Source organism: Penicillium chrysogenum (assembly GCF_028827035.1).
Source record: "Penicillium chrysogenum strain IBT 35668 chromosome Unknown utg000001l_segment0_segment0, whole genome shotgun sequence".
Lineage (NCBI taxonomy): Eukaryota > Fungi > Ascomycota > Eurotiomycetes > Eurotiales > Aspergillaceae > Penicillium > Penicillium chrysogenum.
The window spans coordinates 201,506-226,349 of NW_026622749.1; the positions used below are offsets into that span (position 1 = coordinate 201,506).

A 24,844-nucleotide genomic window follows, 5' to 3' on the forward strand; every position below is an offset into this window, starting at 1 on the left:
ATACAGGTCTGACTGCAGATATCCGACCCTGTACCACCATCCCAGACATAAACTGGGATTCTTCCGGCATTCGTCCTAGGCGAGATTAGCACATGCAGATGTCAACAGTCGGTGTTTGCCGTTAAATTGAGCTCGACCAGTTCCTTTCACCATATTCTTCGTGATCAAAGGAGCATCTTGACTTTGCATTGGTCTGACTATCCCCGTCTAATACAAATTAAATTGCGCAGCAAGTACACCCAGTCCGTTCTCTATGCATACCTCGGATTCTAACATTCTATATCTAGATGTCTGCCCGTTCAATGGAGGTAAGAAACTCTTTTTCGCTCAAAATACATCCCACCAAACAATCCTCCCTATAAATACCTCAAATCACGGCCGGGACATTCGGCGAAGCTCGGTTAGTTACCGTGTCCCGCTGCATCCATGCACGGGCCGTTGTGAGACATCTGCTTGGTTCCGGATCCTTTTTGCTATTTCCCAGGGGATGGAAGAAGCCCCGGAGACCTTTCTTGGAAGCAAATGTGCTCTGGGATGGACTGAACATGGATTTCCAATTTTGGGGCGTCTGTCACGGTTGCTGTCAGAACGGGCCGTTGCAAGACAGTGCCATCTTGAATCCACGGGTCTCCGTCTTCAGCCTCGGGCCTTTCCTTATTATTCTAAGGGATATTAGCCTGGTTGGGTTCGCTGACTGCCCAACGCCCTCTTTTTTTCGCCCCCGACATGTGATGCGTTGATTTATTCCACCCTGCCCCTACCTCATGAATCCTTCATCCTAATAACCATAGCCTGTCTCTTGATTCACCAATTCTCCCCAAAATGCATACACCGCTTGTTTGATTAAATGTCCGACTCACCGTTAGCCCACGTGAGCTGGCCTCGTGCTCCTTTTATAGGACGCGAGTTCGACTTTTGGAAGCGACGGCGTGAAATTCCATTCCATAAGACTGAAGCCGAGCTAAGCCTTCTGGATAATTTACAGGGAAACAGTCAAGTGGCTGCGCCTACCCAGGCCAAATCGGCCTCTGTGCCCAACACCAAAGGTCCTGATGTTAAACCTCGTCTTCTTCTAATGGGACTCCGCCGGCAAGTTTTCGCTGCCAGATCTCGCACAACAGAGATATTAACCATGTACTAGGAGTGGTAAGTCGTCCATTGCTAGTGTGGTATTCCATAAGATGCCACCAAATGAGACACTCTTTTTGGAGTCCACGACCCGGATTCAGAAGGACTCGATCCAGTAAGCCCCAAAGAAAGAACGTACCTAATGCGCTTTCCGCTGACCTGGAGCTTGCAGCTCTTTTATGGACTTCCAAGTCTGGGATTTCCCAGGTCAGCTTGAGTACTTTGAGTCTGCCTTCGATCTTGAGGACATATTCGGCAGTCTGGGAGCCCTGGTTTGGGTGATCGACGCGCAGGACGACTACCTGGACTCGGTGGCGCGGCTCAACCGCACCATATTGACTGTCCAGCAGTTCTATCCCGGTATAAACATCGAAGTCTTCATTCACAAAGTCGACGGACTGTCAGATGAGTACCGCACCGACACGTTCCAGGACATTGTGCAGCGCATCTCCGACGAGCTCAGTGACGCTGGATATGAGAATGCGCCCGTGCACTACTATCTGACTTCCATCTATGATTACTCCGTCTTTGAAGCCTTCAGCAAAGTGATCCAGAAGCTGATCCCCAACCTATCTACACTTGAGAACCTCATCAACACCCTCGCCAACAACTGTGGGTTTGAAAAGACATACCTCTTCGATGTTCTCAGTAAAATTTATATCGCCTCCGACACCCGACCCGTTGACATGGCTTGCTACGAGATGTGCTCTGATTATATCGATGTGATTGTCGATATCTCCGAGTTGTACTCATGGGACCATCCAGTTCGCAAGCGATTGGGCGACCAGATCCAAGAAGCGGAAAGCCACGTGGTGCTGCATGATCAGACCATGATTCATTTGATGGAGATGAACAAGTAAGTCTCCCAGCAAGTGTGTTTTTATTATCTATGTTGACTTTATTCCCCAGGTACCTCTGTCTAGTCTCGGTGATTCGCAACCCCGAAGCCAAGGACAAGCGAGGTCTGATTGACATGAACTGCCGTACTTTCCAAGACGCCCTGAATGAAGTGTTCTCGCGCAGTTGGGAAGAAGGATCCGGGGCCCAAGGAGGGGAATCTGCAACTGCAAAGAAATGATAGAAATTAAAATCGAGACAAATTTGACGTTAGAACACGTTAGAACCAAAGAGCAGGGTGTATTTTCCCACTGTGAATTCAAGCCGCTTGCATCTTTAGCAAATGCAACTTGGAGAAAGAAAGAAGTTGAATAGAAAATCCAGCTCAGGTCTTATGAATGCGAAGTTGTGCACAAGTCAACCTTGGAAAGTCCACTCGGGGCCCGGCCTTGGGGTTTTGTCAGCCAAGTCCTGAGGTCCCTCCACCTGTGCAACTCCAATGACAACAATTTAAATGGTCATCGTCTGATCTTACAACTCAATTGCCTCAAAATTCGAGTGAGATGTCAGAACTCCGCCAGCGACCAACAGCCACGTCAAAGTCCAGCAATGGGCCCGACAAAGAGTCAAACCCCAGACAGCACACCATCAATGATGAAACCGACCAAGACCACGGCATAAGCCTACTGGACATAATCCGGGTGATTGTCACCCTACTCCTAGCGTGCGGCGGTCTCTCCTATTACATGACCTCCTCCGAGTCCGTTCTGTGGGGGTACAGACCATGGTATACAAGATGGCCGGTGGTGAAGCAGTGGGTGGTATGCCAAACCCAGCGCTCGAGTTTACAAAAAAAGAAAAAGTCAAGGAACGATTCAAGCTAACACCTGCATTTCAAAAATAAAGCAAGGCCCAGTTACCCTGACACCGAGCCAACTATCCCTCTACAATGGCACAGACACCAACCTCCCCCTCTACGTTGCGGTGAACGGGACCATCTTCGATGTGTCGGCAAACCGTATGATCTACGGACCGGGCGGGAGCTACAACTTCTTCGCGGGGCGGGACGCAACGCGCGCTTTCGTCACGGGCTGCTTTAAGGAGGATCTTACGAACGACTTGCGCGGTGTCGAGATTATGTTCCTGCCCGTTGAGGATGTCGAGGATGAGGGCGTGACGTCTGCGCAGAGGAAAATCCGTCGCGAGAAGGAGCTACGTGCTGCCAGAGCGCGGGTTGAGGAGACTGTGAAGAGGTGGACTGGGTTCTTTGCGAATCATGCAAAATATTTTGAGGCTGGGAGGGTGGTTGAAGATGGAGGTGTGCATGGAGAGCCGTGGCCGCTTTGTGAGAGTGCGCAGAAGCAGCGACCGAAGAGGAGTGCGATGATGGAAAAGTCGTAGGACTACGTTGTGTTTCTTTTCTTTTTCTTCCTTTTCGCGGTGTTGGTAGTGTAAATGGTAGGTGGTAGAGGTCGAGATAAGTCTACGGAATATGACGTATGTTCTTTTTCATGAAGTTTTGTAGATTTTTTGATTCAGTTCGCACTACCAGGAGTGCGAATGTTCCACACTCTTCAAGAGTCGACGTTAATCCACTATGCATCATGCCCAGCCGGGCTTCCCATGGTAAATGATATCATTCGTAGCAAGGAAAAGAAAACCGCGAGAAAAGACGAGAGACGAGAAGTTTACTCGGCGGTGACGGCACGGGCTATTGAGAGAGGTTATCAGTATTGAGAATTCGCGGGAGGATATTGGAGAGCAACGCACTGTAGATGCTCAGGCTGGAGTGACCGACGACCTTCTTGATCTGGCCGTTAGCCTCAAGGTCGTTGAGAGCCTGGCGGGCAAGGCTGCCGTTGATCTTAAGACGATCGACAAGGGTGGCGACAGTGATCAGACGGTAGGACTGGACATCCTTCTGGAGCTTGTCGTTGGTGGCCTTGTCGAGAACGACGGCGTGCTGGGCCTTGTCCTTGACTGTAGGGCGAAAGACATGTCAGTAAATGTTGCTTCTCGGATATTGCGTATGTCCAGCTCGTCCAACGATTTCTTTCGTGCCTTATGGGAGAGAACTCGACGGAAATCGTCACGATCGCATGGTTGGTGATTGCGTACCCTTGCCCTTGGACCACTTCTTCTTTTGCTTCTTGCCTCCGGTTGCTGCGGGCGCCTGTTCGTCACATTTCGATTAGTATTGGTGTCTTCCGGGTTGTATATTAGGGTGCTTGGGAACTCACCATTTTGTCGGATGAGGTGGATGTTCAAAGGAAGAGGGCGACGTCCAGAAGCCGCTCAAGTGCGAAAAGGGAGTGGGGCGTGACTGAGGTGAGCCCTAAGCCCTTGATCGGTTAGTCTGCATGTTGTCATTGGCTCCAAGGCTGCCCAGGTGGTGTGTTTGATTATATAATATAGCTGACATCATCCCAGAGGGTTGACGCCTGAGGTGTCTTTTATATTTTACGACCAACGGGATATCCTTTTGTGGTGCTCCTGGAGATGTGAAAAAAGTGTCTGGGATCAAAGGAATCAACTAAAACTATGTTTTTCTATGTTTTTCTAATACCCGTACTTGTTTATTCTCCAACTTCAATAATGCCTGACAACTTCAGACTTTGAAGTCATCGTGCATCACCCCATACACCGAACAACACAAATCTCGTTAACTAATAAATAAAGCCTCAAAGCCCGCCTTGAAAAGCTTTTTTCGATGTTCACTCAGACCGTCTCTGCCCAGAGCCTCGATAAACTCATCCATGTCAAAATGTTCGTCTTCATCTTCATCCGTGTCCGCTTCGATACTACCATGTTCGACGTGGTCCTCAGTCTCGTCTGGTGAGTTGTGATCGCATGACGCATCCTCTTTGGAAGAACTATCTTTTTTGTTGTCTTTTTCATTTTCGTTGGGCGAGTCGACTGAGGCAGGACAGCTGTTATCATCCACATGCTTCTCCACTCGCTTCACAACTTCGTCAAAGATCTTTCCCGCTTGGCCTAAACTAAACAGCGTGTGGCTCGTTGCCGTCATCAAGTGTTGAAAGAGAGGGGAATTTCGGGTCAGTTTGGCATTCTCGCTTTCTGGTCGTAGATTTGCGATACATTGCGCGTAGACATTTCGATAGAACTCCAGCGTGTCCGGCGAGTCTTCCCACATATCATCCTCGTCATGTTCTCTCCGTTCCATATCTTCGCTCCACATATATACGGTCGGATCCCAGTCGCGCATCAGCCACAGTGGATACTGCTCATTCCCTATACTCGGCGGGTTGGCGTGCGCGCCGTGCCAATCGAGGATTGCCCGCACAGAACCGTCCTCTGCAACAAGGAAGTTGAAGATATTGGGGTTTGGATGACATAAAACGAATGATTTTCCGTCACTTGATTCCGGAGTCCAGTCGACGAACATCCGAAGAAGCTTCAGCAACCCCTTTTCGGACTCAGACTCTTGCCCCCACCGGTCAAGACGAGAAGTGCAAACCTCTCTGAAGCCAGAGAATGGGTCGTTCTCCACGGGTACAACACCGGTAAGGCAATCTTGATCGTCAAATTTCAGTGGCGCACATTTGTTGAATGTGTATTTTCCAAGCTGGAGATACGCCGCAGCAATATCCTGCAAACAGCGTGTGCGCCGAGCCTGTACAACCTCTTTCGGAGATTCCCGATCATGCCAAACTTCATCCAAAGGCCGAGCATCGATGAATTCCATGAGAATGAAGGGAACTTTGAGCTTGTTTTTGCATGTATTGTTGTATGAAAAGACTTCGGGAATTGGGATGGTCGTCTCGCGCCGTAACATCATCATTGCCAACGCTTCCGAGCGAAGGGCCTCGGCATCATCTTCGTCGAATTGATCAGGGGTTCCGATAGCTGGGACTTTGAGCATCCAGCTAACCCCGTCGGCAAATTTCACCCTATAGCAAAGATGCTCCCAAACGGGAACAGGAGTTCCAACCTCAAACGACGGGGATTTTCTTGCCGCTTGGGTGCTTCTTCGCTCGAATTGCTGCGACGTATCTACTAATATGCTTCACTTGCACCCTTTCCAATACTGCTTCGAATGGGTCAATATCGATGGAATCCGACTCATCGTCGCCTTCGTCGTCAGAATCCTCAGTTCCACGTCGCATGAGACAATTCACGATTGATAATGGGAATGAAACGATTCCGCCAGCGATTCCCCGGAGGTGCTGAGAAAGAGACTGCGAAAGATTCCCCATAATGAACGGTGTTGGAGGCTAGCAGAGGAATTATAGGTAGATGTAGATGATGGCCGCAGCATAAAAGAGTAAGCTTATTTCGAACTGGTAGGATGGATTGTGAGAGTGTGTTCCAAGTCGAAGTCGAACGATGTGGAAGATGCCGAAGTCAGGCATTGTATGGGATATTTCCCTCCCTAAATATTGTTTTTATGCCTATGCCTATGCCTATGCCCATGCCCATGCCACATGCCATTCGCGTAGAAACAATCATTGAATGTCAAGGGGGTTTTTCAAAGAAATTGGCGTTCTTCTATCTCCAATGAATGTGTTCCATTAATAGACTGGGGATTGCTCCGTTGACAAAAAGAATAGTGTGAAAGCCCGCTATTTACGAATGGAACCATTTTGATTAGGGAGGTGTTTCTTTAACTCGGATTGCTTTCCATCAATTCTTTGTACTCAATCTTGGGTGGATACACGCCTAAGGAGTGGAAAGTATCAAGGACTCTAGAAGAGTCGACAGAGGAGCCGTATCCAAACCCTTCCAAGCTATACAAGGCTTGTCCCCGTCAAAAGTCTTAACGAACTTGATGGTAATTATAAAATCACATACTATGATCTATGATCAATATATCAAAAGACAAAGAGCGAAAAAGCTAGAGTAGCACTCCGTAAGGATGAGCAGACATGAACAAAGAAATCCTAGATACAGCTAAGCCGCCATGGAACACATGAATGCTATCCCAGTTCAAAGTACGATATTTACTAAGATCAACTTTCTTTTCAAGGTGGAAAACACACGCTAGGACTCTTCTTCAACTTTGTATTAATTGCATTTCCTTAGAGGGTCAATGGTCGAGATGGCTTGGCGGCCCTGAGGCTAAGGTATAGACAGAAAGGGAGATCCAAATATAACCTTCGAATAATGGAACAATGTCAGGACGTGTGAGATTTCATGCCATTTCAGGTGAGGCAAGTGAACCATGTATTTTCACACCAATCGTCCCCAGCCGATAGCATCCGGTCCTGCTCAACAAGCACATACTAGGAGAAACCCCGAGTAGTAGCTGAAAAGATAACAAGAAAGAAAGACCACCAATAGTTGAGACTTGTCGGAAGCATAAAATTCAGCGGAACGAGCTAACTGGAATTACAGGGAATTAATACGGACGATATTCCGATAAAGGTGCTTTCCATGCAGTCAATCTTTCATCATCAAATATAGTAAGTCCCGGCCGCCATGTATTAACATCGGGATGTTCCAAATCAACCACATCTTCAAGTGTGCCTTGTGTATCAGGTTCACGGAGCAAGTACAATTTTTTCCACCCAAGATTAGGCTGTTCGACAGACGGCAATGTCGACCAAAACTGCTCATAATCTCGAACTGCATGTCGATCTGCAGGATAAAGAAAAGGAAGCTTGTCCTCCTCCATCAGACCCCAAAGAGGGAAGCACCCCAGTGCACCATCCCTTGAATTAAGAATCACCATATCGCGCTGCATCAAGGGTGTCCCATGAAGAAGGCGGTAGACAAAGTCTGGCCCCATTGAAGCAAGTGACTCTGACTGATACGGAAGATTCTGAAGACTATGGAAAGTCTCTAAGCCACCTGCAGGAGGCCGCACGTCTTCAGGGAGCAACTCAAAACATGGATAATCATCTTTGCTTATGTGTTTCTCCACAAGGTCACGTAGGCTGGCAGTCATCTCCTTGTAGATAGGGTCGAACTTCGTCGTGAAGTATTTCCATACACACCCTATTTCATGGAATTCCCAAGGAGGCATCGGAACAAAAAACACGCGATATGCCTCTTTATGACAGGGTTCGGAAGGCTTCACATTGTCTGTCCAGTAGTTGTTTTTACAGACCTCCTCATCCCGGCTTTCAGGGGAACCAAAGATATTCTGGTATGTTTGCAGTCGACATAAGGCTCTGAGGATCCGGTGCTTTTCAGTTTGAGACAACTCAATGGGAATAACCGAGGTTTCCCATTCGTCACTTTCCATCCACGGGGGCCGTGGGAAGTTCTTCGCAAAATCGCATAGAAAGAAACGGAACACCTTATGAAGGTAGAGTACGTGAAGAATTTCTTCCAGGCTGTTGGGCTCGTCTATCGGAATGGATGAGCCCAAGCTAAGGTCCCTGATCTCTTCTTTACGACGCCACGTGTCTAACAACGCAATTGCTTCGTGTTTGTGAGTACTGAAGAGGAGACCACGAGACCGTGTAGCAGCAATTGCATCAGCTAGAAGCACTCCCCATTGATTCTTGACAATGCCACAGAGAGCTTCCTGTCGCACAGGAAGGTAGGCCTGATGAAATATTGGCGATGAAAGCACGATAGACTTAAGGGAAGCCAGATCGGGTATTTCCAGCAAGATGAGAATGAGCAGCTCCGTTGGGAGACCTTCTAATGTCGGCTTGGCCTGGAAAAACTGTGAGTATAATAATTTTTCAAAATTGCAGCTTGCATCTTACCATGTCTAACAGGATATGGAAATCTGAGGAAGCAGACAAACAGGGAGACTGGTTAACCTGAGGAAGCAGACAAACAGGGAGACTCGTTAAACCTGATAAGTACACAGGTGGAGCTGGCGGGGTCTTACATAAGGTTCCCCGATGTATTTTTAGCCCGAACTAACGAAGCCGCGCGACTAAAGGATCAAGTGTGTTTCATCCAGTCATCTAACTTCTATAGTGAAAATGTACTTTGAGCCACTCAATCTAATTCGGGCGCATGTACGGAGTACTCTGGTTGAAACCACTAGGCATGCAACCACTGTCTTGCCGCCAGCCATGAATATTAGTCGTGCCTTTGATTGGTGTAAGCCTAGATTTAATCTATTTACCGTTCTCATTTCTAATAAACGGAGCTTGTGCTGTATTACCCTGGCGGTTATCTTGAGATTGCTTATGAGCATCATCCCTGTCCTTTTGCATACGTGCCTATCACATTGCAGGGATAATGGAAGAGCGAGACAACAACAACCCGCGAGCCCCAAAGTGTCCCAATGGCTACCATACTTGCCTTAAATGCGCGCGTAAATAACGACCTGAAACGTCCAAGGATTTAGGCCTATTTCGAGTTGGCCGACTCGTAGCAAGTAGTACGACTTAGGAGTCTGTCGAGTCCCTATATAACCCCGTATTATACCCCAGAAGACATGTACTATTACCAGTCTGTTCAATATCCTTCAGTTGACATAAAAGCCTGTGCTCATATTATAACCGCGATTATGAGCTTTTTCACTGGAAGTTCCAGCTCGAGACCCCGAAGGCAGCCTTCCGAGCCTACATACGAGACACCAACATACGATCAACAGCCACAGGTACGCCGGTATGCTCAGAACCAACAGAGCAAATTTGGCAATCACTTCCAGAAGGGATCAGTGCAAGAGGAGATATATGACCGAAGGGCAGACGGCGAGAATATACCTGCCGGCCATCCAGATCTCCGTGACCGGGCTCATTCGTTCCACGAACCCATACAGCCCCATAAATACTCCGACCCTTTCAAGAAGATACCTCAACAATGGTCAGGGCAGATGAGGGCTGAGCGGAGCAATTACCATGCCCTTTGTGACCGCAAGAAGGATAAGGACAGCGAAGCCATTCGTCTTGCATCTGACTTGGGAATGGGCCGCAAACATAAGGCTCGTCCAGAACAAGGCACTATAATCAGAGCTGGAATTTCTGGTTGTGAGGCTTGGGCTGCTCATTCGAATAGGTAATGTTCTTATCAATCTGAACAGGAAAACTGTCCACTGAAAGCTAATTGCATCTATAGGGCTGGTCAAGCTCGCGATGGCTTTGCCCACAAGTATCCTCAATCGTATGAAGATCTAGGCGCCACTGCCACACACCACAACGAAGTTACCAAAAGCAGAGAGAGAGCAAAGGGATTCCGACTGAAGGCGACCGTCCTGGCTGGCAAGCACACCCGTTGGGCCGAGAAGATGGCCGGAAAATGATCTTGCAAACCTGCCTCCAATATTTGACGTTCATGGGAAGCAGAACCTGGTCAACAGAAGTCTCCTCATATACCGCATATTATGGCACTGAGCTAGAGTTGATGGTTCCCACTAAGGAAGCTCGAGCACTATCTATTACAGTTTTGTTTGGTTTTGTCTGACTTTTTGCTTTTTTATTTGTGATTTGTGATTTGTTTTATGTTTTTGCCCCTTTTGGCTTGTTTCCCAATTGGTTATATAGTTGGTCATTTCCTTTCATTCAGGGTCTCATGTTTCTCATGTTTCTTTTCGCTTTGAATTTAATCGCTGAAATTTTTTCTAAGACTGTTCTGACTTCTACATCTGTCCAAACATAGATGAATTCTGCCTTAGAACGTGCTAGGACGTGGTGACAATCCCTCAGATATTAAAAATGTCGAACGTAAAGCCGAAATTCCGTTACTTTTCCTCTTCCAGCTGTCTTGAGCGGTATAGATAATTCTGCTCTGGATAGTTGAGATATATCTTCTCATCTGTCAAATCGACCTTTACTGTATTCGCCGCCAATTCCGCAGAAGCTCAAATTCAGAGATAGCAAGGGTTTCCATCTTTTGGCTCTACTATGCACTGAACGCGTTTGAAATGTCCGTCCGAGGTTGTGAATTTTGAGTGCGATAAGAGAAGGAAGAAACGGAAGCAGGCTAGGGAAGTGAAGCAGGCAGAGGCATTAGAGCCTCGTTCGATTTACCTGCCATCATTAGCTGGTGCTGGATGGGTTTTGGGCCGAGCCATCTCACCTCTGTAATAGGTGGCTTTGAATTCATCCATGGATATAGGGAAGCCATCGAGCTCGAATACGACTACTTCAGAATCACAGTCGGAAAGAGGAAGGAGTAATGGTAAGTACCGATGCATTCCAGATCTGGGGCTCCCAGATGAAACTCTGGCTGCGATCAGAGAAAAACCGCTAGGGGCGAGGAGCGTGTCGAACATATTACTGCCCAGTACCTTGGTGGAACTAGCCGAGGAGTGTTAATCCTGAGACCTGCAAGATCGAGAATCATCCACACCCTGGATGAACACATAGTACAGCTAAAAAGGCCAACGCAACTTCCATTTACAACACCAGTTTGGTTGGCAAAAAGATCTCAGAAGTGATATATCCTATACAGGGATCATTGAAGATCATGTGATTGTACTCTCCAAGCCCAAGCCCCGTGTCCCTGACAACACCCCCTATTCGAGTTGCATTCCCCTTTTTACTGCTAAACCTCACCGTATCTGCCATTCTTTTGCAAGTCAACCATGCGATCCCGCATGCCTTACGATGATGTTGCTTGGGAAAAAAGCGAGGAAATAGCTGATACTTGGATTCTCCAGTTCTTTGACCACAACGTCGCAAGACCGGTCGGAGACTTCCTACTTAAACATCATAAACCAGATGACCCAGTTCGTTTTGCTATCTTAGGCAAGGGCGCATTCAATATCGCCATTTGGATGTCATACAAATCCGGTATTGCCGCCACAATTCGTTTCCCACAACCGGGTGCGGCTATGTTTCCCGAAGAAAAGCTCCGAAAGGAAGTTGCCATTATGCGATACATTCGTGACAAGACTTCAATCCCAGTGCCCTTAGTTCTTCATTGGGGGCCCAAGGAAGACTCCCCCTTGGAGATAGGGCCTTTCATTATCATGGAATACATGGGGCATGACACCAGCATGTACGACTTGCTCAATTTTCCAGAGTGTCCAGTTGAGGAAAGGGGAAGGCTTAACCCCAACATTCATGAGCATATTCTCAAAACTCTATATGGGGAGCTAGCTGGCGTTCTTTTGCAGCTTTCAAAACCATCCTTCTCACGAATAGGATCGCTGAGTCAGGTCGATGACCTTACGTGGGAAGTGAAAAGTCGTCCTTTGTCAATAGATTCAAACGAGCTCGTCCGGGTGGGGTCCCTACCCCAGTCAAAACTACCAAGTCCCGAGACAACATTTACCACAGCATCTTCATATCTTGAAGCCCTAGCGGAAATTCATATTGCCCATCTCACACACCAAAGAAACGATGCAATCGAGTCTGTAGATGACTGTCGACGGAAGTTTGTTGCTAGACATCTCTTCCGCAAACTAGCACGAGAGCGTAAGCTCACCCAGCGATGGATAGCATTCGACAAAGGGCCGTTCAAAATATGGTGCGATGATCTCCGGCCAACCAACGTTCTCCTCAACAAAGACCTCAAGATCACGGGTGTTGTCGATTGGGAGTTCACGTACACGGCTCCGATTGAGTTTACCTACGCACCGCCTTGGTGGCTTCTCATTGAAAGACCCGAGTACTGGCCCCAGGGTCTCGACGACTGGACAGACGTGTTTGATCGCCGTCTCCAGACATTTCTACAGGCGATGATTGATTGTGAAAATGCTGCTTCCGTACAGGAAGAACAACGACTGTCTGGTCCAATGCGAGAAAGCTGGGAGAGTGGTGACTTTTGGATTGTATATGCCGCCAGGAGAGGCAATGCCTTTGACTCGATATATTGGAACAAGATTGATCAGCGCTTTTTTGGACAGACGGAGAATGCCGACGATGCGTGGAGGGAGAGACTTGGTCTCTTAAGTGACGAGGAGAAAGACGAGATGGAAGAACTAGTGGCAAAAAAGGTTAAGGAGATGGAAAGTAGGGTTCTGGCTTGGGACCCGGATGAGTATACCCTGTCCCATATAGACATTGCGAAGACTCACGCCGCGAAACAAGCAAAGAAAGCTCAGGGGGCAAGGAGCAAGAGGAAGGTAAAGAAGATGAGCCCAAGTCAGAGGGCAAGAAGGTTGAAGATGACGCCATTGACGCAAGGCCAATTGACACTGATGTTGAGCAGATGGCTGGGAAATTGGCACAACTTACAGCTTAGTTGGTATGTTGGTATAAATGGCAGTTGGGGTTTCGGATACCACTTGATGCCTAGACATTGTACATTATGCACGATTTAGGCGGAAAAAAAGCTGTCTCCTAGTAGAGCTTCAGATTCTGCCGCAGGCTGATACTGCCTTGCTCCTTCCCTCATCTTCAGAATTGCTCTCTGTTCCTTCCGTCATTCTACCCTGTCGCGCAGGTCTATGGAGGACACTAGAGAAGGGCCTACGGGTTATTGAGCAATCGAAACCAATCAATTCAATAAGGTGTTTTTCAGGTTGCCCGAGAGCTGGGAGTAGGCCGGTGTATCGATATTAGATAGCATGATCCCTATATCTCTTTAAGGTATCTTGCAAGAATTTCAAAAGTCATGGACTTAACGGCCTCGATATTGGCCTGAATCTGGGTTTGGCGAACAAGTCTCTGCAGATCATGTGTGCGTTTTGAAATCGTTTGGGAAGACATTATGTTGGCTAAGCTCGAAATGAGCGGCTCAAGGGCAATCTTGTTATGGATGCATGTGGGTCACAATTATTTCTCCTGCCCCTCAAGTCTGTCTAGGGACGATGATGATATCACTGGTAGGTTGACATGGTCCTGAAGAAAGCTCAGAATATCTTCGACCTCATCTTCGACACGGTACCAATGCCCTAATCCCTGATATTCCTTCCATGCCACGTCCATGCCCAGACCGTCTGACAGAACGTTAGACATTTTTTTACCAAGAGCCGCAGAAACTTTAGGATCTTCGGCGCCATGGCCAAGAAAAACAGGAGTGCGGAGGTGACATAAGCTCGGTGGATAGCTATCTTGCGATAGCTCAGTGTCGCTTGGAATCAAAGGCAGAGCAAGGATATCACGGATGTGATTGATAGCCTGGATGACCGACGGAGCTTCTTCCTCGTCTTCCTCAAATGGATTAAGATCATCAAGCCGTGGACTGTCTTCTTCCATTTCATTAAAGGAATTGAGATCACCACCGGGAGGGTCGTTTTCCTCTAATGGATTGTCGCCGGAGCTCTGTTCAGAATATGCATCTGCTTCCGACTCTTCATCACTTTCACTTTCCTCGCACGAGTCGTCTCCCGATTGCATTTCATGACGATTGTCTCTAGCCGAGACTTGGTCTCCGTCACGTCGGAGAATCTCGCGTAATTGCTGTTCAAATGGAAGCCATCCGCTCATGCCAATAAATGCCCCAAGTGGATGTGCTTCACTGGGGTCGGCCCAGCCACCCAAAAGCGTGAAGATACCCGCCGCACAGCCTTGGCTCAGCCCCCATAGGATGATTTTTGAATAGTTTTCCTCGCCTAAAATCCGTGCCTCTTCGGCAACTAAGCCACGAATAAATTCAGCCGTCTCATAAAGCCCTTCCACCTGAAGGTCTGTTCTTTGTCCAGGATCCTCAAGGGAGTAGTTGTCGTACCACTGATGAATTGGGATCTTCTTGAGTACAGTTGACCGCCGCTTGCGCGCAGTGGGAAAGACAAATTTCACTGTAGGAAGCCGGGCTTGTAGGTTTGCCGATGAAAGGAGCTCGTAACCGAAGCGCTCAGCATTACTACCTCTTCCATGAAGGGATATGATAGTATGCGTGTGCTCTTCATTTTGTGCCGGGACGACCAAAGGGGTGGGGTATGGCTTTCGAGACATGAAGCGGGGTTTGAGCAGGAAAAAGAGAGCCAAGAGAGGGTGGAAAGAAAGAGCGAGGTAAAATTTGAGGTGAGACCAATAAATATATTGACAAGGTGGAAATATGAAAGACCACGCGATATCTCTGTCCAAGCCCTGGAGAGAGCCCGCCCGGGCGGCTATTTTTGATGATCTAAACCCCCGAGCCGCCCTCCACCCCTGGGTCAGTGCACGGGTGCAGCCCCGGGGCGATTCGATTTACCATGGAACCTTCTAACGTTCCAAGTTGGAAGTCATAACACCCAAGACTTTTGGCAAACACCGAACGTTTCAAATTCCATATAGGGACGGTTATTACATGAACTCAGTTTCAGCAAGCGCGGGTCATGATCTTCGGTCACTCATAACGAATCAATAAATCAATACTTATAAAAAGATCCATCATTAACCCAGAATATTCTAGCATATGTACAATTCGATCCCATTAGATAGTATTCAGCGCTAATCGATATGGTATAACAATTTACTTGTTCAACTAATTCATACGGAGATGATGCATCACTGTCCAATACTTGTTTCTAAGTAGGAGGGATAAATTGACAGTTATATTAGCTGATATTATACTATTCTAAATACTACAGGAGATTGCAGATGGATATTGGGCCCTTCGCTTCCGCCTTGAACGGTTATAGGACCGTGCATCGGGCCGGCCTCGGGAGTACAATGATCTCGCGCCCGAGGTCATTGAAATCCATCCTTTTCTTTTTGTTTTGCCTCATTCTTCGTCACAACAATTTCCATTATCTAGCTGATCTATTCAAATCTAGTCCATCTGCGAAAATACCTCCAGGGCCTCATCTAACCTTCCAAATACACCGTTATGCCACCCCTTCAACGCTTCCCATTCCTCACCTGGCAACATAATCCGGCTCATGCGCAACCAACCGCCAACAATGAAATCTGCATAACTTGCCTTACTCCCCATCAGGAATGGCCCACTCGGATCCCTTGTATACAACTTCGCAAGTCCACCTAGGGTCTCGTCAAACGCCTTCAACAACACCTCCCTCTCCTCCCCACTAACCGCCAAGCTGTCCCACGGCACGCCTATTCTCTTCGAGAACGTCGCCTTACACTCCTCTGCAACAGCGGGATCGAAAGGAAATCCATGTACCATCAAGCGCATATGCGCACTGAACAAAGAATCGACATGCGTATTGAACTTGACGTACGCCGCCGCAAGCCCCTCGGAGACCTGCACCTCCGCAACTGGCGCGTACAGTCCCAAGTCCCGCCCAAAGACGAATTCCAACTCCTGCACCGGGAACAAGTCTCCCGCGCCCGACGACGGGTATTGTTCCTGCAGGTATGTCGCAATTTCAAAGGAGTCGCCCACTATACGTCCGGTCGCTGGGTCGGAGAGGATGGGGAGGGTGTGGTAGGGGGATCCGTCGGCGAATGTGCGTGACGCGGGGATGTTGAGAGCGCTCCGGACGGCGCTAACGTCTGGTAGGGGTACCCATGTTGTTTTGTACGGTGTGTTTTTGAAGTTCAGGGCGAATCGGATTTTCCAAGGGTTTGGGGAGCAGGCGGACTTTTGGGCAGGGGGTGCTAGCGCTATGTCATAGAAGGTCATTGGGGTCGTAGTCGTAGTGGATGACATGGTTGAGGTTGAGGTGGTGAGTACCACTGTGCCCAGAATCTTGACGAGGAATTGGAGGGGAGTGGTGGAGTGGCAGAGCGTGATATACGCGGTAAATTCGATTGTAATCTGCTTGGAACTGTTAACTGATGGAAGAGCAGTTCTATATATCAATTGTTTTCGAGTCATGAAGAGTCGTGTCTTATTGTGGGGAATGGCCCGCATCTGGGCATGTGCAGATCCACCGAGGAATCACTTGGCAGATATTACGCACAGTGACTCACTGTGTACATTAGAAGCCTTTCATAAAATATTGACAAAACTTAAGTATTCTACTAGTATAAAGAAATAAACGTGGATTGGGCTGAGACTTGCTGGGAGGTTTCGACATTTGACCTGAAGCGGTTAGACTGTGCAGCCAAAGCCCAACCCCTTGTGCCCGCCCCCATTTCCAATCGTCTGTCGCATCGTTTGACAATGACTAGTGGCACTGGCAAGCTATCTGGTAATCTACACTACGGAGCACATACATTCAAAGGAATAAAATCCCGCATTCTCAGCCGCACGCTAGCATCGACTCTCTGTTACTGCCTTACCTGGTTAGGGCAATAGCCCGATGACGTCTAAGTCCGATAGTCGGTGGACTCGGTGCTTAAGCTATGAAACGCCCCCATGTCCAGCTCGATTATGGAGCTCTCTACTCATATAACCTCTGAATATCCCTCATTCGTTATTTCCTTCCCTGCCGTATTTTTCCAACTGAACGTTCATGGATTCATTTCAATCGACCAAACCAACTAGACCAGATCATGTCCCCACCTACGAGCCTCAGTCTTTGGAGAAAATGCGTCGAAAGGGCTATTGGGACTTTTGTGGTCATCTTCAGCACCAGGGTGATCGGCGCTTACATGGGAATCAAGGATCAATACCCGACAGCATGGAAGATTGCAAACATGCTGATATTATTTGCCTTTGCTCTATGGCACACTCTTTACAGAGACCCGCCACGGGCCAGAGAGTCACGCACCGGGCAAGTGGAAGCCATGGATAACGAGAATAGTTCCTCATATTGATTAGAGAGACGTTTTATTTCCTTCGTTGTGGCCGCATTCGTCAATAGTTGCCTCACGAAACCGTGCTTTCCCCTACGGACAGAAACGAGTGAAAGAGTGCCGAAACTCTCATTGGGCCAACAGCAATATATGACGAGTTTATCTGGGAAGAATGCCGCCAGAGCTGCGAATCAATGGGAACTAAACCGAGGGAAATCCAATGAAGGCGAAGGCCTTTCGCGAGCGAGTCGGGGTGAGGTCTCGCACAAAGTATATCAGTCAGTCTCGGGAACATATGGGTCAGCATCAAGACCAAGGATATCAATATATACTACGGCCACGGACATACCTGAATTACAAGCAACCACCTAAAATACCATTTTCCGGCCTTCCTAGTATCGATCATTCAGGGTGAGAAATCGCCACTTTATCAGCTAGACATCATTTTATTCGGTCACAGCTTCGCCAATAAATCAGCTTCACTCGACGAATTGTACGGGTTGGGGTTTGCGGAAGTCACTCTACCAGCACAACTTGGGAAACCAGGGTTTAACCCAGGGCTGGTAAAGTCAATGCCGCTCATTGTATCTAGATCCAATCGTAGCCTTGTCTTATATCACAACGGTGCCCTCCACGGTTACAATCATTGTATTATGCTACTGCCGAGCAAACAAATAGAAATCGTGGTCCTGACAAACTCGATCTCGCAAGGTGATATTGCCGAGTGGGTTGCTCAAACGCTTCCCCAGGCAGCCTTGGACCCCAAAACCACAGAAGACCTTCTCCCAGTCGCTCGAGAAGCAACCACGAACTGGAGGGCAGGATATCAGAAGGTTGCCGAAACACTAGAAAAGGAGCAAATCCCGAATACCCCTCAGCCATCAGGCAAAGAGCTCATCGGAAGGTATGTCCGTTCTACCAACGCCTTGTTTTTCAGGGTCTTTGAGGAGGATGACTTTCTCAAATTAAGCATTAACGAGAAAACCTCACAAACCCATACACTAACGCAGTGTCACAATGATATATTTTCCTTCTTCCCCTCGGCCGAGGAACGGATGAAGCGAAGTCGCTTTCACTATGGAACTCATGCATGGTTATTGTTTTGAAGAGGAATGAGGAAGGCGAGGTCGAGAAGCTTACATGCGTTATCGATTATAAGATACCAGAGGGACAGGTATTTATGAAGGTATAAAATATGAGTGGCGCACCTAAGCCAGGAGCCTATGCGCAAGTAAAACCATCGGGTTCTGTCAATGTCTATGATCTAAGAGCCTTGAAAATTTGCAGTCCCTGCCACTTCTTCCGGGAAATGTCTTGCATCTGAACGGGCAGATCGCAATCCCAGCATGATGGGGAGATACTCCATGGGAAGAATCCATTCCACGAGAGGAAGGGATGATTGTAATCAGAACAAACGTTAAGCGGGGAGTTGTAGGTGGAGTAAGTCCCATCACCATCATCATCAGTGTCACTGTCACCACAAGACTCCCAATCAGAATCCAGGTCCCCTTTCCCAGGGCAGTCGTTCGATGAGCCCCGAGGATTCGATGATGCTGCATCATAGCCTCCAGGATTGTCCTCTTTCATTATAATTTCCTCGATGGGTAATGCCTGGTTCTTTCCCACCGCCAGACACCATTGAAACCAGGTTCTAGGGCTACTCAGAGCAAAATCCGAGACAGTACGTCCGTTCCGGTCCCGGAGATTCGGGTCACAGCCAGCGTTGAGCAAAAGGGCAAGGCGCGCCTGCAGCGAGCGGAATCCGACATCACCATGCACGGTCCCGGGAATCGAAAAGGCAATTGCGAGATGCAAAGCCCCCTCTCCGAAATGCGTTTGTGCATGTGGATTTGCTCCCCAATTCAGAAGCTCTTTCAACACTGTAACACCATGCAATCCAGGAATACAGGCGTTGTATAGTAGGGGAGTGAGACCGTCGCTATTCTCATTCTCTATATCGCAACCTAGGCAGACCAGGAGATTGACCAAACATGAAATCTCCTCTTCATCGATCATTTTGGATCCTGGCAAAATGTGGCTGACGGTGAAATGGAGAGGGTTTCCACCAAGAGCAACAGAGTTGATGTCACAGCCTGCTCGGACAAAAAGCCTAAGTAGCTGGTTGAGAGTGGATTTTGGTACGTTGTAGGCCATGTCTCGATACCAGAAGGCGTTACGAACGGCATAGATTGCATTGGCCCCATCCCTATGTACCGAGGGCGTTCAGCAAAAGTACGAATTGAAAATAGTGGGAGTGACTCACGAGCGGCAGTGGCTGGGATCTGCTCCTTCATTAATTAATAGCTCACATAGTTCCAGCCGCAGGTGTCGAGCAGCAACCTGTAATTATTTAGCACTGTCAGTATGGTGGATATGCAGTGTACCAAACGAACCGATAGCAAACTCTCATTCTCTGTATTACGTATGTCAGGAGTTACCTGCCTACTTCCGAGCAATTGCCGGAGGTGGCCGATATTATTTGATTGAACACATTCAAATATCGGGGAATCCGGCTCCACGACAGTATACATCGAAATGGACCGATGGATCCTGGGCTGTCGGAGCTTCTCGTTCAAACGTGCTAGCGAGATGGCGAAGCCATGTTTATGGATTGCTGGATTAGGTGCGAGTAGGAGAACGGTATCAGATACCGCTGTGTTCCCTGAATCAGGATTTTGAATGCACTGGACCCGGGCCGAAACATTACCCGCCGGAGACTCCCGAACAAGAAACTTGGTGGTGGCTATCTGATTAGTTTTCCCTACTTGGCGCGCCTTTTCAGCTCTACACCGGGGAGCACCGTTGGTATCCGCGTTAGTTTGTGTGGTATGCGATGCATTATGTTTGAATGTGCTGTTTGGGTTCTTCAGGGTTACCGCAGCCGTTTCATGGCAAACCACAAGCAAGCTCTCAAGCTCTTCTTGAATCCAGTTGGTGTCTTGCTTGGACAGATGTGCTTGGCCCGGTTTGCAAAGTGTTAGAAGAGATAATGCCTCCTGTATCTTTGGCTTCAGAAGCATCAATGGCAGAGTCGCCTGGTCAAGGCTACCCTCGTGTACCGCCCAACCTGAAGATGGAGCGAGGCTGGTGGAATCCTGGTGCCGAACAACTTTTGGTGACTGGCGGTGTTCTTCGATATATCCTTTCTCTGAGGGAAGCGACTGGCCTTCTACATCAGTCAGACCTTTCTTCTTTGTGCCAATATTTATAGGCGAAAGGGCGCGGCTCAGCTCCTGAATAGAGTCATGCACGGCAATGTCATTGAACCTAGCAAGTGAGTCAGATGATTCGTGGTCGAGTTCAATGAGAGGATTACCGTTTTCCTTACTTACCCGGCAAGGACTTGAAGATTAATACTTAGCTGAGCCTTGTGTCTCGAAAGTCTTCCGAATATCACTTTCAAGTCCCCGGCAAACACCAGCTTCATCCTGTTACCCATATACCGTAGTCGCTGTCTCCTTCCAACATTGGGTCTCTCGGTGTTTCTTTCCACAATTTCCATCATAGCCTCGTACTCCATTTGCAAGTCGTGGAGGAGTGCGAAGAGATGGCTGATCGTTGAATTTGATTCGGCTTCGGCCACCATTAGAGGGTGCTGCCTCTGATACATTTGGCAGTATTTGTGAATGCTGATAAGGAGGGAGCCAATTCCTTCCAGCTCCAGACTCAACCGTTTGACTTCGTCTGGCGCATGTTTGATTCCGGAGATCACTTTATGCGTTTCTTTCCCGAGCCGGCATACCGCATCAAGCAGACCGATTACAGCCGCGATATTGGCAGTCAAAGACAAAGGGTCCATTGCCACTTTCTCAGTTCGTCATGACATTTTTCATAACATAAGTGGGATTCTGACGATGACTGCTGATCGTCGGGAAAGGGGGCTGTGAAGTGCACGTGAACACACAGCCTCAGGGGGCTAGTCTAGTGCGTGGGGTTGACCCGAATCACAAAATAAATACTCCGTACGGAGTAGTGTTTAACACTACCCGCATCAAAAAAATTTCTCACCTTCTTATAATGGATCCCGGGTATCCTCACGGGTTTGGTCGTATCTGGTCCACGGCCAAGCAGAATAGCGATGCTGAAAACCTTGCCAATGCCTCTGTCCACTCTCCTTACGCGGCAGAGTTCCAACTGGCTTTACACGATTCAGTTGAACCTATTTATTGGAGTCAAAACGCCCAATATTCCCGACCTTCGCCTTTAGCTGCTTCAGAGAACATTATCTCTCATAGAGCAGAAAGCAACGAAGGAAAGCCGATACTCTCATTGGAGCAAGCACTAGATAAATCGCCTCACAGCGCTATCTGGCGAGCTTATCTGGCAGTAATGCCGCCCGCGCTGCGGCACAAAATGGAGATCGAACTGAGAGAAGATCCGATGAAAGACGAAGCCTTTTTGCGGGCGAGTTGCGATGAGTTCTGGCGCCAAACATATCATTGTCAGGAACACATTGATCACCTCAATCGACAATCATCAGCACAGCGAAAAAAGCAGCAACGACAACATGAATATTATCATGACCGCGTACCTCAGCGTAACCAGCGAAAAGGAGTACAACAGCAACAACAATTCACAGTCGCCGCCAATCAGACTTATTACCATCATCGTCAGGCTGCCAACGATAAACAGGGCATGTCCGCCAATCAGACGACCGAGTTTTTTGGACAAGTGCCACAACAGCAACAACAACAGCACTATTATCATAGCCGGGAGCCAGTCCAAAGTGCCGCGGTCGCTGCCAATCAGAGTTACTACCATCATCGTCAGGCTGCCAACAATGAACAGGACATGCCCGCCAATGAAGCCGACATGCGTCAGGCTGCGAACTCCGATCACCTGAATAACTACTACCATAATCGCAACTTTCGACGTTAAGACTTCACGCCTGCCACCTAGGAAATTAAAATGTTTGTTGTGGGATAATTATGTCTATAACATCGGTCTACTCGTCACTGTCTGTGCATACCTTTGGGTGCTTCACCATATTTCTTTCAAGCCTGGTCGTATCCGAGGTTTACATTCTGTTGGAGGGGGTCGTGTTAATCCACGTATGTAAAGATTTCATAACAAGGTGCTGGGGGTATTTAAACATCTGAGAATTTGGACAGCCGATAAGAACAATAAATGGACCACGAAAGCGAGCCTAAAGCTGCTCTGTAGATCCAAGATAGCCAGACTCTGGTACCAACAACAACACTAGACGCATCGTACCGATTCAACTTTAGTGAACGGTTCGCTGTTCGATATCGTTTTGCTCTCTTATATTCTGTCAGATCGAACTACTCTATGGCTTTTAGGGGACTTACTTGGCTTGTTTCCGAGTCCAAAGTGCAGCCAAGTCTCCAACGGGCAAAAAGCACGGGAATCCAATGGACTCAAACAACTGAACAATTAAGAGGTAGAAGCCTAGCAAGCTTGCAACAAAGAGCGAAGCTCCGGCGCCCTGAGACAAGGAGATATTGGGTCAGAATCCAGTCCAAGTGGCCGCGAAATCACAGACTTGGGATAATACTCACTTTCACACATCGATCACCAATGGCTGCATTTCCTTGGCCTAGTTGCCAATAGGCCGCAGACAAAAGAAGAAAAACTAGCAGCAGGGAGAGGAAAATGAGCGTGTATACCACATTGATGCGGGTTGCACAAATCATGAAGATTAACATGAGGACAGCCATGGTTATGAATAGGAACGCTGGTATTGTCAGAGCCATTGCTAAAATTCGACAACCTGGTTGCACTTACCATAGGTATTCATGAAGCCCTCGCTGGCTAGCCCGGCAGCTGTATCAGAAGTCGAAGAATACGGAGCTATAAAACGTGAGCATACTTGTATCGTAACTGGGATGTAATGGGCTGACCGGCTGCATTAAAAGCTGGAATCATTGTGGCCGCAAACGCAAACCAAAATCCGCCTTGGTAAAGTATCAGTAACGTGAAAGAGTAATTGAGGCTTCTCTCATGAGATAGGAAAACCTACCAATAGTGCCAAACACAACACAGGGGAACGTGTTCCCGATAATGAACTCAAGAATACTCGTTATGAGCAACAAAAGACCACCAAGGAAGATGATTGGTCCACTGTTCAGCTCGTTAGATGGGGCTCCCTCTCCGAGTATCTTAATGTCTCACATGAAAGCAACTCCATTTCCACTAGCGCCTCTCCAGGCCATCAAGCAGCATGCAAGGGGCGTAGTGGTGATAACAAAACCTCCAAGTGCTCTGGATGTTATGTTAGATCGAAGTGCTATGCGTAGCAGATATTATTTGAAAACTCACAATGGTGTCGGATTTCCAACCTTCTTGGCGAGGGATGACTGGCGAACCGTCATAGGACTCAAATAGAGCCTTTCAAACTGTTCAGCCGACAGTGTCACCGATGTTGGGACTGGGGTGAGACCATTTAGCGTGCTCTCCTTGTTTGGGAAAGCCGCCTTTGTCTCGCCATTTTGACTGATGTCACTGTCCATCTTGTTGTTGCTGGGATGAATCTTTTGCAATTATTCAAGAGCAAAGTAATATACCGTAGGAGGTAATGAGAATAGACGTTCTGAGAAACAAGCCTTGCTGGTCTTCAACACGCGGGGAATGTGGGACTTTTAAGCTTACCCCGGACTTCCAAGGTTCATGGCTGGAGTCCACTATGGGCCTTTTCATTTTCGCTCACGACATTGTAAAAAAGGGGGAAAGCATAATCATACTCCATTCCACCGCGTCCAATCAGACGGTCAGTGTAGGATGTAGTGGTTTGGAGCAAGGTCGGATGCGCCCAGAACGCGAAGTGAACTCAATAGCAGGTGAAAAGAGACAGTGGATCCAATGGCCGGGGTCAGGGATTGACCAATGGAGCATCTCAAGGTGCTATACCCCGTGTTCACCAGGATCCCAATCATGATGATCGTTACCTTCCCTGAATTATTTTTCCTCTCCGTTCGTCAAGTTCCCACAGAAACAATCCCGTCGGAGGTTCGGATGCGCAAAAGAGTTTGATAGTTTGAAATTTTCTTCTGTGTGGGAGATGCAGTCCATGGGATCTTCATGGATTTGGATTTCGCAAGGGATTACAGTTTGCCAAGAGCCAACGTGTGTGGTTCGGGCCATGCGGTTCCGGAATTTCATGCGGAGCCGCACGGCTAAAATCATTGGAAGCTGATTAGGGGCATTTTCGGGATTTACCCCGCATTATTGTGGGACGGAGGACGGCCCAGATATTTCGGCCTGGGGAAGGGGCCTAACCATTTTCAGCCCCAACAGACGATGGCCATACCGACATGCGGAGCCGCTCAAGTTGATGTCTCGGATCTCACGTGGCATTCGATGTGCGTATTCGTTATGATAAACACCTTGGTGGCCATATTTCGTGAGGACCCTTGGCGTTAGCGACCTTCATAACGAACGCTTCATCTCGGTATCTATAAGACCCAGTGCCAAATTTGTCGAAACGCTAAGCGCTACCCTATCTCGTTTTCCTACCTTGAAGATTCCTCACT

The 24,844-nt window shown here is 48.1% G+C and overlaps 13 protein-coding genes across 13 annotated transcripts; 6 read left to right on the forward strand and 7 right to left on the reverse strand.

Annotated features, from left to right (window-relative positions):
• Window positions 1-847: 847 nt before the first annotated feature.
• On the forward strand, window positions 848-2,206 carry N7489_000086 (GTR/RAG family Ras-related GTP-binding protein; the record flags this gene model as incomplete). The annotated part of the gene is made up of 4 exons (XM_056705842.1): window positions 848-1,089; window positions 1,142-1,243; window positions 1,301-1,984; window positions 2,038-2,206. The coding sequence occupies 4 exons, from the start codon at window positions 848-850 to the stop codon at window positions 2,204-2,206; spliced, it is 1,197 nt and encodes a 398-aa protein (XP_056570144.1).
• A 322-nt stretch (window positions 2,207-2,528) lies between these two features.
• Window positions 2,529-3,366, forward strand: N7489_000087 (putative heme/steroid binding domain protein; the record flags this gene model as incomplete). Its single annotated transcript, XM_056705843.1, has 2 exons — window positions 2,529-2,786; window positions 2,872-3,366. 2 exons carry the CDS (start codon window positions 2,529-2,531, stop codon window positions 3,364-3,366), a joined length of 753 nt encoding a protein of 250 aa, XP_056570145.1.
• A 287-nt stretch (window positions 3,367-3,653) lies between these two features.
• Window positions 3,654-4,208, reverse strand: N7489_000088 (40S ribosomal protein eS25; the record flags this gene model as incomplete). The annotated part of the gene is made up of 4 exons (XM_056705844.1): window positions 3,654-3,676; window positions 3,736-3,945; window positions 4,084-4,138; window positions 4,206-4,208. 4 exons carry the CDS (start codon window positions 4,206-4,208, stop codon window positions 3,654-3,656), a joined length of 291 nt encoding a protein of 96 aa, XP_056570146.1.
• A 419-nt stretch (window positions 4,209-4,627) lies between these two features.
• On the reverse strand, window positions 4,628-6,182 carry N7489_000089 (phosphotransferase family protein; the record flags this gene model as incomplete). The annotated part of the gene is made up of 2 exons (XM_056705845.1): window positions 4,628-5,968; window positions 6,015-6,182. 2 exons carry the CDS (start codon window positions 6,180-6,182, stop codon window positions 4,628-4,630), a joined length of 1,509 nt encoding a protein of 502 aa, XP_056570147.1.
• Window positions 6,183-7,324: 1,142 nt separating this feature from the next.
• On the reverse strand, window positions 7,325-8,648 carry N7489_000090 (uncharacterized protein; the record flags this gene model as incomplete). Its single annotated transcript, XM_056705846.1, has 2 exons — window positions 7,325-8,593; window positions 8,646-8,648. 2 exons carry the CDS (start codon window positions 8,646-8,648, stop codon window positions 7,325-7,327), a joined length of 1,272 nt encoding a protein of 423 aa, XP_056570148.1.
• A 755-nt stretch (window positions 8,649-9,403) lies between these two features.
• Window positions 9,404-10,138, forward strand: N7489_000091 (uncharacterized protein; the record flags this gene model as incomplete). The annotated part of the gene is made up of 2 exons (XM_056705847.1): window positions 9,404-9,894; window positions 9,955-10,138. The coding sequence occupies 2 exons, from the start codon at window positions 9,404-9,406 to the stop codon at window positions 10,136-10,138; spliced, it is 675 nt and encodes a 224-aa protein (XP_056570149.1).
• Window positions 10,139-11,422: 1,284 nt separating this feature from the next.
• On the forward strand, window positions 11,423-13,026 carry N7489_000092 (uncharacterized protein; the record flags this gene model as incomplete). The annotated part of the gene is made up of 2 exons (XM_056705848.1): window positions 11,423-12,822; window positions 12,873-13,026. The coding sequence occupies 2 exons, from the start codon at window positions 11,423-11,425 to the stop codon at window positions 13,024-13,026; spliced, it is 1,554 nt and encodes a 517-aa protein (XP_056570150.1).
• A 533-nt stretch (window positions 13,027-13,559) lies between these two features.
• On the reverse strand, window positions 13,560-14,681 carry N7489_000093 (alpha/beta hydrolase; the record flags this gene model as incomplete). Its single annotated transcript, XM_056705849.1, has 1 exon — window positions 13,560-14,681. One exon carries the CDS (start codon window positions 14,679-14,681, stop codon window positions 13,560-13,562), a length of 1,122 nt encoding a protein of 373 aa, XP_056570151.1.
• Window positions 14,682-15,483: 802 nt separating this feature from the next.
• N7489_000094 (glutathione S-transferase family protein) lies at window positions 15,484-16,323 on the reverse strand (the record flags this gene model as incomplete). The annotated part of the gene is made up of 1 exon (XM_056705850.1): window positions 15,484-16,323. One exon carries the CDS (start codon window positions 16,321-16,323, stop codon window positions 15,484-15,486), a length of 840 nt encoding a protein of 279 aa, XP_056570152.1.
• A 1,684-nt stretch (window positions 16,324-18,007) lies between these two features.
• Window positions 18,008-18,460, forward strand: N7489_000095 (uncharacterized protein; the record flags this gene model as incomplete). Its single annotated transcript, XM_056705851.1, has 2 exons — window positions 18,008-18,258; window positions 18,292-18,460. The coding sequence occupies 2 exons, from the start codon at window positions 18,008-18,010 to the stop codon at window positions 18,458-18,460; spliced, it is 420 nt and encodes a 139-aa protein (XP_056570153.1).
• Window positions 18,461-18,611: 151 nt separating this feature from the next.
• N7489_000096 (ankyrin repeat domain-containing protein) lies at window positions 18,612-21,153 on the reverse strand (the record flags this gene model as incomplete). The annotated part of the gene is made up of 4 exons (XM_056705852.1): window positions 18,612-19,560; window positions 19,618-19,694; window positions 19,748-20,621; window positions 20,687-21,153. The coding sequence occupies 4 exons, from the start codon at window positions 21,151-21,153 to the stop codon at window positions 18,612-18,614; spliced, it is 2,367 nt and encodes a 788-aa protein (XP_056570154.1).
• A 218-nt stretch (window positions 21,154-21,371) lies between these two features.
• N7489_000097 (uncharacterized protein) lies at window positions 21,372-22,232 on the forward strand (the record flags this gene model as incomplete). Its single annotated transcript, XM_056705853.1, has 1 exon — window positions 21,372-22,232. The coding sequence occupies one exon, from the start codon at window positions 21,372-21,374 to the stop codon at window positions 22,230-22,232; it is 861 nt and encodes a 286-aa protein (XP_056570155.1).
• A 427-nt stretch (window positions 22,233-22,659) lies between these two features.
• On the reverse strand, window positions 22,660-23,824 carry N7489_000098 (uncharacterized protein; the record flags this gene model as incomplete). Its single annotated transcript, XM_056705854.1, has 7 exons — window positions 22,660-22,800; window positions 22,874-23,049; window positions 23,100-23,165; window positions 23,216-23,269; window positions 23,335-23,435; window positions 23,487-23,576; window positions 23,634-23,824. 7 exons carry the CDS (start codon window positions 23,822-23,824, stop codon window positions 22,660-22,662), a joined length of 819 nt encoding a protein of 272 aa, XP_056570156.1.
• Window positions 23,825-24,844: the final 1,020 nt, after the last annotated feature.